The sequence below is a fragment of the Egretta garzetta genome, unplaced genomic scaffold, assembly GCF_000687185.1.
Source record: "Egretta garzetta isolate BGI_Z169 unplaced genomic scaffold, ASM68718v1 scaffold454, whole genome shotgun sequence".
NCBI lineage: Eukaryota > Metazoa > Chordata > Aves > Pelecaniformes > Ardeidae > Egretta > Egretta garzetta.
Genome location: NW_009259429.1, coordinates 1,879,221 through 1,892,384, shown reverse-complemented (window position 1 = coordinate 1,892,384; position 13,164 = coordinate 1,879,221). Strand labels below are relative to the sequence as shown.

The window sequence follows — 13,164 nt, the reverse complement described above, 5'->3', positions numbered from 1 at the left end:
TAAAAGGCATAAAAAGAATCAAACCCACTTCTTATTACTACCCTCTGCCATCCTCAGAAGAGTTTGACAAGGCCGAACTCTTTCTTAACTTTCTCCTGTAAGCCATCTGCATTTATACAACAGAATTAGTTCTGATAAAGTCAGCCAGGATTTGTCTCTTCTTCAGAGCATGCCTTCAGCTGTTTTAGCTAGATGAGGACTAATTATGCAACCATAACTCTCCTCATGCACAGTACAATTGTCCGATATGACTGAAAAATCTAAGCTATTTCTATTCAATTTATTTGTTTGACCTCTGTGTGCTTCAGAATCACAACCACATGCATAGAAACAGACTTCCGTCAGAGAAACTGTTACATGAAAATATACAGTTATTTATTCTTTAAATTACAATCAGTATTGCTCAAAGCTTTGAAACAATGCACCAGAAGGATGTCTCACCACCTTGAAAATAGCAAACACTGTAAAAGCATTTCAAAGTATTTAACATTATTAAAAAGCTACTGGCAAAAGAATATGCTAAAAGTATATTGCTACAGATATAAAGCTCTAACCTTTCTATCTTGAGCATCACCAGTAGTGAGACAGAAAGGAAGAAAGGGAATTTCTCTAAGAACACAAGAAAGTAAAATCCACCCTATGGGGTTATCTCTGTGGTCCAGCTGCTCCACTTTACAGTCTCTAACAGCGATGATAGGCAGCATTAGTTCAGGAGGACACACGAGCCTGGCCACTTTCTAGAGTTCATTCTCCTCATCCACAGCTACCGCATTAAAATGTCAGAGTGTGCGTACTTGTCTAGTTTTTTTCATATCTACTTTTGGACACATTGTCCAAAAATTTGTCTAATCCTTTCCTGAGCCTTTGGGTACTGCCTGTATCTGCAAACCCTTACAGCAGCAAGCTCCAAAATTTCACCACCTGTCATGTAAAGACATTTTTTCTTTACCAACTTGCAATCCAGTTGCTATTCTCACTGAGCCTCCCCTAGTTCTAGTGTGATGTGCTTGGCAAATAACACTTCTGCATTCGCTTTAGCCACCATCTTCACTGCTTTTTTTTTTTGCTTTTTTTTTTTTTAAGTCTCAATCATATCCCCTGTTCCTTCTTCTCTCAAAGGAAAGAGTCCCGGTCTTTTTGGTGTCTACTCTTAGGGTGACCTCTCCATCCCTTTAATAATTTTAGCTGACTTTCTCTCTGCTACCTAACTAATTTCCCTCTGGCACTGATCAGTAAGCACTTCAGTATCAACTGTGTATTCTTGTATCAGGTATCTCTCTAAGGAGATATGTGTTATTTCTGCAACTTTTAAAATATGTGGTATTTTCAAATTAGATAAAAAAACCACTCTCACCTATGCACTGTCCAATCCACAGAGAATGCTGATCGTATCTGGCTACACATGAATCACAAGCAAGGCAATGCACAGATCTCAAAGGCTTCCTTACCTAGGTGAGGATGAAGGAAAAGGACACAGTCATAGCAAAAGCATCTATTTTCCTCAAAGTTTAGAGCATCATCTCATGGGCACCACCACATTTTATACAATTACTGTATAACAGAACTCACAATACAGAACATAGATGAGAACTATACATCTTAACTTAACCAAAAAAAATGGAAATAATTATTAAGATTAGAGTCCAAGGATCTCAAAGCACCTCTTTTGTCACTATAAAAGAAAAAAAGAAATCTAAGTAACATAGAACAAACCGTGCATGTAACACTTGCATGACAAGCAATGAGGAAGAATTTTTTTATAGCAGTATTGAGTAAAAGTAGGTTCAAAAAGAAAAGAAATACCAAAGCCTCACTTACAAGACACGATGTGCAAAATGTTCTGAAGTCCAAGCAACCTGCTTCTGCAAGAGCTACAATGTTCTGAAAGACAAAGTAGTTTGCGCTTGCATTTGGATCACATTTTCAGGGACATCTATGAAAATTTTTACATCAGGCCTTTTGCAGTTCATAAGCATTTTGAGCACCAAGCACAGATAAGAATACGTATTTGCTATTAAACAAGGTCCATGAGAAACACAATACATCAAAGACTTCACCCATGCAGAATTATTCAGAAGAGTATCTCTACATTGCCAAAATGAATAATGTGAATGAAATATATTTTAAAATGAGGTGGTATTAAGATATAAGGTACCTCTCATATAGTCAGCCAGACTTCAGAGAGATGAAGAAAGCTGCTATATTTACTGTTCCTTTATGAGTACTAGATAGACAACATTTACTAGTCCTGTGGCAACAAGTTAAAACTGCATGTTTTTCTCCCTGGCAATCTGAAGAAATACAACCTCATGGAGAGTAAGGAGATCACAAAGAAAAAGCTTTCCTTAATCCACAGGCTGGGGAGACCAAAATGCTACTCTCTATTGATTGGTTGGCCATGATTTCTTTTTGGCATTCTAAAAGAGCTAGGAAATAGCATGTGATTTACATGATGCTTAAGCACAAAAATCAAAACATTGTACGTGTCTTCAAAGCACGTGACAAAACTCAAGCCAATTCTAGCCTCTGGTATGTCTTATGAACATGGAGCATTGTCGGAAAGCACTGTGAACATCTCTTTCCAACCTTAGACAACTGGAGTGGAAACCATATAAAATTTCTGTTTATTCAGTGAAGTTCTATGTGAATGTATATCACAGATAACATCAGTGGTATGGGTTCGTCACGTTTGACGAAAGCTCACATTTCAATGAGAAGATGGAGGCAAGGAAATCATGGCAGGACGATGACGATGAGGAAACAAGCAGTAGTAGGAAAAATCATCTATGATCTATGTTGTTCAATGTCACAGCTAAAAACTCTTAAAAGAACAAAGATTATTTCACTGTTTTCAAGTTTAACCAAGCTGCACATGATGACAAACAAATCAACCAAAAGTACATGTGTGTTGCACCAGGTTAGCCCTTCCATTTGTTTTTACAAAATCACCTACCTCTTTTCTTTCTTTTTCTGAAGTTTTAATATATCCAGGATCAGTTCTCCAAGTTTTATAGAAATAATAAAGAAAACCCACCACACTGAATATGACAGTGATTTCAAGAATTGTATTTGTTACATGTAGTATTCAGGTTAAGGAACGTATTTTTATACCACATATCACCGCTATTTGTCAAACAAATAAAATATTCTAAAATTAGTTTGTGTTATTTTACAAGCAACACACAAAAAGGAAAAAAAATTACTTTCACTTTTATAGTAGGATCCTCTCTGTCCTTCAGAGGCCATCATATCAGAGAAGTTGAATATTCTGTCCAGTCTGAGCGCTGGAGAAGACTTTGACAACTGTACAAGCCTGCGTCACCATACAGCTCCCTGTCACCCTCACCAGCAGAGTGCAGACTTTTGCCTTTGAATATTTAACAGATATAAAATGAATCCAATTTCTCTTTTCCCTCTGAAATTTTTCTATTTTATTTAAACACTATCAATCAGACACACATAGTAATTAAACTTCCAGCAGCTGTGAGATTTGTTTGACTACTGCACACACCCCTAAGTCAGTGAACAGGCTCTTACTCAGACTGTTTTCTAGGTCTTGCCCGCTGCTGTTTGTTTCAGCTGAAACAGATTAATAAATTCAGACAGAAAAATGCAACTGGAAATCATCCTGGAACTACCTTTGTCACTCAAAAAAACAAGCACACGCTGCTAAACACTTCTGAAGGTAATGGGATAGCTACTGGGAACCTTTCTTCCCTCAAAAATACGCTAGACAATCCATGATGATGAAATGACAAATTTCTGGTCTAATTGGACATTTTTCTTCCGGCACACTGTTTGCTTTTACCCAGTGGCTGACTGTTTTAATGACAATATACGGAGGGAATTCACCTCTCATGAACTCCAGAGAAGTAGACTTAAATTCAGTACTTTATATATATAGTTATTTGCTGCAACTTCTCCAGCACACAAATTATTATTATACATGAGGGAGGATATACAGCCACTAGGAACACAATTTTTACACCAAGGACTAAAAACATCTGTATGACAGGTGAAAGGGAGAGAAAAACGTATTAAGATTAACTGTCTCTATACAGCAGCAGAGGAATGTGGAGTGAGACAAATTTCATATTGGTTAGCATTGAACTCGAGAGCTCAGGCTGCTAAAGAACAGTCCATGATGCCACCAAGGGGCAGTCAGAAAGCCTGAGCCTGGATTACATCTCCAGTGACCGCTCAACCACTGTATAAACAGCACCCTGTGAGTAACTCTTAAAAATCAAGTACTGAAACCTCAAGGTTGGTTTGTCTTATGAGGTAACAATGCTGTAATAAGCTCTAATTAAAAATCAAGATGATAAATTATGAAATGTTGGCACTGTATATTACCAGACTTATAGCCGTGTTTGTTAGAATGCAAGTGCAGGGTGTACTTACAGTACTCAAAATAAGGGTGCGTTTCTTGTGGATACTGCTGGTCTATTTGCACTCCTATTGGGTTTTTTGGAGCTGAGATAAATCCTTAATTAGAATGGCTGGATTTTCACTCAGTCTAGAGGAACGGTTTGACAGACATAAATACGGGTAACTAAAATACTGAACACTTTTTAAACACTCAAATCGGTGACCAGTTCCAGAATGAAAACATGTTCATGAGAAAAAGGACTGGATAGTGAGATGGAAAACTATCCACTTGCCCATCTCACCAAGCTATGGTTAGACCTTCAAGAATATTGCCGTGCTCACTATCTTCAGCAAAGTGTCTGACTCAAACCCCTATCGTTGGAATTTTTTTTTCTTTTAATTTAGACGACACCAAGAAAGCCTTAAAACTTCACAATGCAACACTGAGTAACATGATTTTCATTTAGACAAGCATATGCGTGTATCCCCAGAGGGAATAGACTTGATCAGTTCATTGAAGTTAATCCTGATAATTCTATTAAGGACATCTTAATTGGGAACAGTACAAAAGAAAATTCCACTTAAAGGATGAAGTAATTAAAAATTAATTAAAATTGTGTAGCAATATACTATAGCTGGTTTAGTACAAAATTATTTACAGTTCTAAGTATCTCCCTAAAGGCTTTTTCACAAAACTTAATCAATAAATAAAGATGCTCCCTGTGTAACAAAAGAGCAGGGCACTGAAGGCAAGTGTAAACTACTAAAATGTTTTTTGGACTCATCAGTGCAAAGCCTCTTCAAAGAAAGTAAAAGGTAGAAAGTAATCCACTGTACACTGAGGATACAGTGTAACCTGTGAATAAAGACAAATAGGAGACCAGAAGATCTATTTCAGAGGGACAGAAGAAATCTGTTCCTTGGTTTTTCAGGGGGATGGTGTTGTTTTTAAAAGTAGAAGTATGAATACTACTAACAGTCAAAGTCTTGTTATTTTACAAAGAAGAGATGCTTTGAAAATCATTATTATTATTAATGCACATGTCATCCAGTTATAGCACATGCCAACATACATTACTGTATAAGAGTCTCAATGAGTAAGATTAAAGAGTCACATGGAGATGCTAACAGAGACAATTAGGTTTATAACAAAGATGTCTTCATTTTGACATTCCAGTAACCTAAGAAATAGTTCAGAATTGTACACAAGTATCTGCTAGAGATAAAAGAAGGTACAGATTTTTAGTCTGTATATAATTTGGAATTATACCCAAAGTTATTTCACCCCTGCCCAATGGAAGTAAACCAATGTAACCAGACATTAACAGTTACGTGGAATTACGTGGGACTGCTCATTACTATTTGCATGACCAGACTTAGATTTGTTAGGAACTGTAAGGAGAGTTCTATTGCATTTCTTGAGTATAAAGGATATCAGGCAGGAACCAGAAAAACCAGGTCACGGACATCCAAAAAACTGAACTTAGCAGAAATGCTGTGGGAAGATACCTTAGGTTCTTGAGCCCCACAAATTGCCTGAAAGGATATTAGAAGAAAAAATTATTTTTTTAAAAAAATATTTAAAACATAAATTCCATAGAGTACAAATTATCTGTTTTGTTATTTTAAAAACTTCATACACACAGTATACTTCAAGTCTCTCAAAGCAATCAAGAACTGTCACTCAAAAGCATTCTTTAGCCATATGCGTCATGGGTTAACAACGCAAGAGTAATACCGAAGAGTGCTCTGTTCCAACCTAATACTATATATCAGAAGTGCTGTAGCACTGGGTGAAAAGTGTGATCTCTGTCTATTTGCACACTGATAGCATTGCCATTTCAGTGAATACCGACTGTTGCAGGAACTGTTGAAGAAAGGAGAAATCCTGTGAAACAGCTTAGGATAAGACTGGGAGGTCTGGGGAACAGAAGGGGAGGGAACGGTTCATTAAAACTCATTCTGTGTCACAAATACAGAAGGAACAGTTGAGATAAAGCACATTTCTGAGCATTGTGAATGGATATCTCAGTGTTTACCAGATGCAGACCTTCCATAACGCTGTCTTTATCATTAAAGTTAGCTAATAGACTGCTTAAAAACTTCAGTGATTTGGGGTTGTTTTTTGGTTTTGTTTTTTTTTTCCCCAAATCTTTGAGTGATGAGAAACTATTATTTTGCACACCTAAAGACGTTCAGTTTCTGTGGTCATTCTAAAAAGTACATATATTTAAATCCTTCACACATGCTGCAACCATTTCTCAAGAGGTATCTTTTATGCTAAGTGAAACTAAACTCTGAAAAGAATACTGCATTAAATACCTTATATGCTGTCTATAACAATTAAATACACATACACAGAGAAAAAGCCACAAACCTCACAAACAGAGCCATCCCAAATAGCAGGAAGAGAAGCAGGGTTCCTTTCAAAAGCCAAGAATCAGAATTTAAGTTCATTACGTATCCTATGGCCCACATCCACGTCAAGGAAGATGCCAGGAGCAGGAAGAGCTATTAAAATTGTTATTATTAAAATATGACAAAGTATTCAAGCAGGACTTACTTCAGAAGTATTCAGTTAGTGTAATAACAAATGCCGAAAGACTCAAGGTAGACAAGACAAAGTGACACATCAATAGATCGGGGTGGGGGGAAAACATGACCCCGCCCCAACCCAAATCACTGCTACATGCTTTTAAAGAATTTTTTTTTATGTGCACCCAATTTCAGAAACCTTAGAAGATCCTCTTGTTAGAAAAGAGTTAAGTTGCGTATTATTCTAAACATGAAATGTTGTAGCTTTATTTCCAGTAGTTAGTACTCAGAAAATTACCTCATATTTCTCTATTATTTTCAGTAACTTGTTATTTCGTCTGCTTCTCATTCTTTCTTCCTCTTTTACCATATACACCATGAAGCGATTCAGACTTTGATAAGCCAGGTCAAGTGGTGTCTCTCCCTTTAACAACAGAAATGGTTATTTATGCACTTAACACATAAATGCTTTCCTTTTTAACAAAGCAAGAAATAAATATAGCTAAACCAAGAATAACTGAGCAATTACTTCCCACCTCCCCCTCCTTTTTTTTTTTTAAAAGGCAAGGGTAAGCTAAATTCAGAGTTTTAACATGCTTAATCCACTGCTTTGTAGTTCTAAAAACTGATACTTGCAATCAGATTGCATCCATTTTAGTTATCTCCAATAAGCTGAAACGACAAACTGACTGCTAGAATGTTACTGAAAGGGAAGGTTTCTTGTTATTTTAACTTTTTAAAACCAAACAACAATATCCTAAGTCACAAATGCAAACAAAATAAAGAGACAGGTGGAAAAGCTGCACAGCTCAATACACGAACCCTGAATAACTACACTGTACAAACGTATCTATACAGTCATAGGAATCGATATTTTCAACATTTATACTTCTCACTGTTGGTTTTTACAAATATTCGGACAAATACTTTCGTATGTGACTAGCCCTTTTGAAAGTACAAACAGGCATTGTCAAACACTGGTTTTCACAGGATGACACACACATCTGTTTAAAGTCTTTAAGAGTTTCACTGGATACCAAGACACTGTTATTTTTAAAAACCTGGTCTAAGACATTACTCCTCATGACAACATTTTTAAGTAGAAACAGCCAACTTAAAAAAAAAAAATTTAAAAAGGGGTGGGGCAGGGGGAGACTGCGCAAAGGACACAATCTTATTCAAAGTGACCAGAAGGCATGGCTGTTCATTAAATGAACGTTGTAAAGAATCTCTGCATTCATATTTTGAACCACGCCACAGGAAAGGTGCTAATTCCTTTGGGAAAGACTAAGAATACCTGCTCTTAGTCAAACACCATTGGCAAAGAATATTCAAAGTGGAGAGGACTGAGATTTTTCTTTACATTCATTTTACACACTTGTGCCACACAGAATGAAATATCAGGAAAAAAGTTGTACCTTGAGATTTTTTATGTCCAGGCTAGCACCAGCTTCCAGCAACAGATCCACTGCACTGGTATTTCCTGATGTTATTGCCCAGTGCAGTGCAGTATTCTTTTGAACATTGTCTACAGCATTGAGAGAGGGGTTAAACTTTAAGAGAAACCTCGTGGGTTCGGGTCTAGATGAAAATAAAGTATAAAAGTTAACAAACAGAAGATAATCTATACTGGAGATGAAACTTCTGAACACGATATAAAAAAACGCTGTTCCTATCTATGAAATAACAGCAGACACACAATGCCTTGTCTCAGAACAAGCTCATCAATGGTAGATCCAAGTTTATAATTCAGGACCTGCCCTGAGGTTTTATCTCCAGACTATGTTATCTTACCATTTTAACAAATGCGAGGTATACACACAGATTATATCTTTCTACAACACTCTGTATAAGCTTACATCTCCACATTTTATTTATTCTAAATGCATTTTACTGCATCCGCCTCCATTTATTTTCATTTCCGGGAAAGCACAGTAATGCTGAAGATGGTTCAGCCACAAACTTAAACTTCTTTCAGAAATTCTTTTGACTTTCTTTGCTATATCCAATTAGCTACTTCATAAATCTTGATCTTTGGAATACTGCATGGTATAGTACAACTAAAAGGGAAAAGAATGTCAATCTAACAAAAAATGTCATAAAAAAAAAGAATTCACCACTTCTTGGGTACAGTAAAATAGATTCTTCTTAAATTATTCACTACTTACCCAACTGCTTTTTGTGCTGATAACATTAAAGGTGTTTGTCCATTGAAGTCTGTTGTGTCTATGTTCTAAGTGTAAGAAAAAGGTAACAAGAAAGTGATTACCAGTGATTTCGGGAAAAAGAGTTAGATGGTCAGACTTGGAGCTATAAAAACAGCTTAGCTTCACTGCAGTAGTGGAAAGAAACCAAATTATACTAACGCTCATTTAAGTAATTCCCCCCCCAAGAGTCTTGTATGTCATTCCTTTCAGAATATGCCAAGTATCCACTAAGGATATTTTTAAGGGAACCATGTTAATCATATTTCTTGTCCTCTTTTGCTCAAAAACATATAAATAAGATGTACCTTGTAAAGCAATGTTAACCATCTTCCTTGTGTAAACAGAGGTACACAACAGAATGTCCAAGTACATAAAACTGGTTTATTAAAACAACGAACCATTATTGGATTTTTTTAGTAGGAAATAGTTGGGCTAAAAACTTTAAGTTTGTGATATATACCATCTGTACCTACATTCTAGAAGTCAGTTACTGGACTAGAGAGAGCACTGTCAGAAAGAAAATAAACTTATACCAAATCTTTAAATCTTAACACTCAGTGTTTCAAAGAGACAGTCTAGATCATATAAGAACTCCCTTCTCATCTTTTTTAGCAGATTGTTGCACTTGTCATTAACTCTGCTTACTTCAGATGTAGCTAAGCAGACATCTACCAGAGTGGATACAATATAAAATTACAGAAAATACAGAAATTTCCAACAAAAAATTCAGACCTAGTCTGATAATCTATTCTGCACGAATTATTAGTTACGAAATTGTAATCAAATAGTAAATACTTCATGATGTATATACTACATATACTGTTTTTTTTCTCAGGTTTAAAAGCCAGTTGTTATTTATACAGCACCACAAATCTGCATAGCTCTAACAAGTCTCCTTAAACACTCTGAATTGTATGTGAATGCATGGGGACGACAAAAACATTAAAAAAAATTAAATCTGTGTTTCTCTGGACTTACGGCACAGGGAAATAGTAGCTTATCATCTAGAAGACAAAACAGTTAATTCTGAAATGTATCATACACACAGGCAGCTACTCCTAAGTGGAAAACAATACTTGGGACATCAACAACATACCTGGCCTTTTGATAGGAGGTAAGCTACAATGGGCATGTGTTGAAAAAGCACTGCTAAATGAATGCTACTGAATCCTTCCGCATCGATAAGACTGGGATCTGCTCCACATTTCAACAGTAACATGACCATAGGTAGGTGTCCTTGTCTGTAACAATACAGGAAATGAAACTATAGAGATGACAAAAAGATGGACATTTTAATGAAAGCACTTCCTTCATAATTTTGATAGATACCCCACAAAAAAAAATTTCCTTTCAGATTCTTGTGGGTTTTTGTAAATTAAAAGTTTGCATCAGAAAATTATAGTAAATATGTACCTTAATAAGTCAGCCTAAGGCAAACTCTTAATTTAGAATACAATGGTTATTCTACAGTAATTTCTCCTATGAGCAGTTTTTCTCAGATGTATCTAACTTTGTTTGGCAGAAGACTAAGATAGCCCAGAAGAAAGCACTGATCTTCCAATGTGAGAATTTGCACTCTGAGAAGTTATCCCAGAATAATTAGTGAAGGTTATGGTTTTTTCTAGACAAGCAGTGCTTTGTTCTTTTGATTGTTTTACTCAAGTCCTGTCCTAGAAGCCGAAGTTGTATGATTTTAAACTGTATCAGGTTGAACAGATGTAGAAAGAGCAGATCCAGAGGCATTAAACATATGGAAGCATCCATAGCTACTGTCCCCCAGGAAGAGACTCTGCATGTTTGTGGTGGCAGCTCTAACGAGCCCAAGAGGAAAAGCTAATGCCACCGGGAGAAGGTCAAAGACCTCTCTCTACATGCCTCTGAGCAACAAGATGTCTTACACTGGTCCTACTGCTACAGGCTTGTGCTTTAAAGCCCAGGATTGGCAGTGCTGAGTTTTAACGAGAGTGCACCAAAGGGAACACAGTGCAGAAGCTAACACAACTGAAAGCACACTAGCTAGACAGGCTGAAGTCTGAGGGAACTGTGACCACAATTTTTTCAGACTTTAACTGTGCCCTAATGAGCATCAAGAGCTAACTTCAGTGACCCAACACAGCCAAGTCTTCTCTGACCAGTAAGGCAGGACTTAGGCAAAGCCTGAACAGTGCTGTTTCATCCCTAGGGAAAGTTCAAAATGTGAGCGAGTCCAAGTGACTAAAACACAGATACCCACATAACACAACTTTGTGGCCTGCAAAGTTGCCAGGAATCAGAGAACGGATTTCAACACTATTATCAACATGCAGCAAAATTCCTTATACCTTAAAAAAAATAAACATACCACAGAATTTGAGATGACCACTGCTGTGCTACACAAAATATAACTGTTCCTACTAACACATTTACAATTAGTAGTTTTAAGCAGCATACCTAATGGCCCAGTGAAGGGGAGTTGAATTCAGATCTCCTCCTAGCTGATCCACAATTGCACCTTTGGAAATATAATATCTGTAAAACAGCAACACAATATGATTAAGAATAGATATTATAAAATATTAAAACATTATGCTATGGATAAGTTAGTTCTAGTAGTAAATAGCTCATAATTAAAAAAAAAAAATCACTAGAGAGGCAAATGGGCAAGAGTATTTTTGCAGTAGAGGGTGCTGTTTTGAGAAAATGTTTAAGGAAAACTAATAACTAGCAAGGCACCTTACAAAATCAGCTTTAATCTTTCTTAAACCAAACAAACCAAATCCAGGAAAATCTAATGATTTCATGTACTACATGACTTCACATATAAAGAAACCGTGGCAACTTTACATTTCAGTGACATTTTCACAAAGGTAATTGGGTTAAAATTTGAATTTTATGCTTTCCTTCTCAAGCAGCATGTTCCCTTTGCTTTGAAGTATAATAGCAACGAAGCGATTATAAGTAACAGTGGCAGAATACTTGTGTTCCTTTCATGAGGACTCCAGAGCTTACTTAACCAGCTCCTGTCTGTTGTTAATCGCCGCCCAGTGAAGAAGAGTCACATTTTCTTTGTCTGGTTGTCGAACGTCATATCCTGCTTCTACCAGTTCTTTGCATCGCTCTACTATTCCATACCTTAAATGAGAAAAAGACACATCGATTTACCTAACGTTCATTTGTTAAGAATCCTCCAGCTGAGAGATAGCCACATACTAAAGAAAAAGGAAATCCCAGTAAGCATCATCCAGCAGGTACTACTTGAGCAAATTCTACAGCACATTCAATGGAAGTCTTGCAAAAAGAGTTGGGCTGAGCCCTGATGAGTAGAACTCTCTACCTAACAAAACAAGCCTGGTTGAGATACCGTTGTTTATGACAAAAATATTTACAATAGTACCTTTACATGTCTTTTCTTCTTTTACTAGGGGGAAAAAATGGAACTGTAAAATTCTTCTTTGTAAAAACCTCCAGCCTGGCTCACGTTTGAGGACACTCCCATCTATTTCAACATTTTGCACGCACAGAGCATATACTTACTGTGTAGCCTTGACAATATCACAGGTGCTAGGGTCAGCAACAATCGGATAGGGTCCTGGTAGCACCGGCAGATCTTTGTCCCCGTGGCCGCTATGACAGTTGTGCATATGAGGTCGGTGAGGCCCATGGCAATGGTTTTTACACTGTTGATTAACAAAACACCTATCAACAGACATTATTTATACACTGCACACCACACCTCCCTCTCCACCAGACACACGTGCTATTACTTGTCAAGTGGCATTAATACGGACAAGGAAGTTAATTTAAAGCATGGTTAAAACCACCCGACAAGAGACCAATTCGTGCACAAGTCTAAACCCCGCACAACACGAGACTAATTCAGCACGGGGACACGGGAGGGCAGAAGGGGCACGGTTAAGGCTCATCAGGCCAAATTAGAAAGGCGGCAAACGCCCTGCAGAGCCGGCTCCCGACACAGCGCCGTTACCCGCCCACCCGCTATGCCCTGGAGTGGGTTTTGGAATGCGAGGGCACTCGAGAGCCGCCCGGGCCTGGTGCTGCGGGGGGGACCCGCTCT

At 37.3% G+C, this 13,164-nt stretch overlaps 1 protein-coding gene across 1 annotated transcript in view; it reads right to left on the bottom strand.

Annotated features, from left to right (window-relative positions):
• ZDHHC13 (zinc finger DHHC-type palmitoyltransferase 13) overlaps window positions 1-12,761 on the bottom strand; it is a 17,405-nt gene extending 4,644 nt beyond the window's left edge. The window contains exons 1-12 of the mRNA XM_009637064.2: window positions 12,624-12,761; window positions 12,099-12,221; window positions 11,541-11,618; window positions 10,207-10,351; window positions 9,072-9,136; window positions 8,322-8,484; window positions 7,202-7,327; window positions 6,746-6,879; window positions 5,804-5,904; window positions 2,954-3,078; window positions 1,819-1,881; window positions 1,355-1,448 (exon numbers count right to left, since the gene is read on the bottom strand). Coding sequence (XP_009635359.1) covers window positions 1,355-1,448; window positions 1,819-1,881; window positions 2,954-3,078; window positions 5,804-5,904; window positions 6,746-6,879; window positions 7,202-7,327; window positions 8,322-8,484; window positions 9,072-9,136; window positions 10,207-10,351; window positions 11,541-11,618; window positions 12,099-12,221; window positions 12,624-12,730 — 1,324 coding nt within the window. The 5' untranslated portion in view covers window positions 12,731-12,761. The remainder of the gene's footprint in view (window positions 1-1,354; window positions 1,449-1,818; window positions 1,882-2,953; window positions 3,079-5,803; window positions 5,905-6,745; window positions 6,880-7,201; window positions 7,328-8,321; window positions 8,485-9,071; window positions 9,137-10,206; window positions 10,352-11,540; window positions 11,619-12,098; window positions 12,222-12,623) is intronic.
• Window positions 12,762-13,164: the final 403 nt, after the last annotated feature.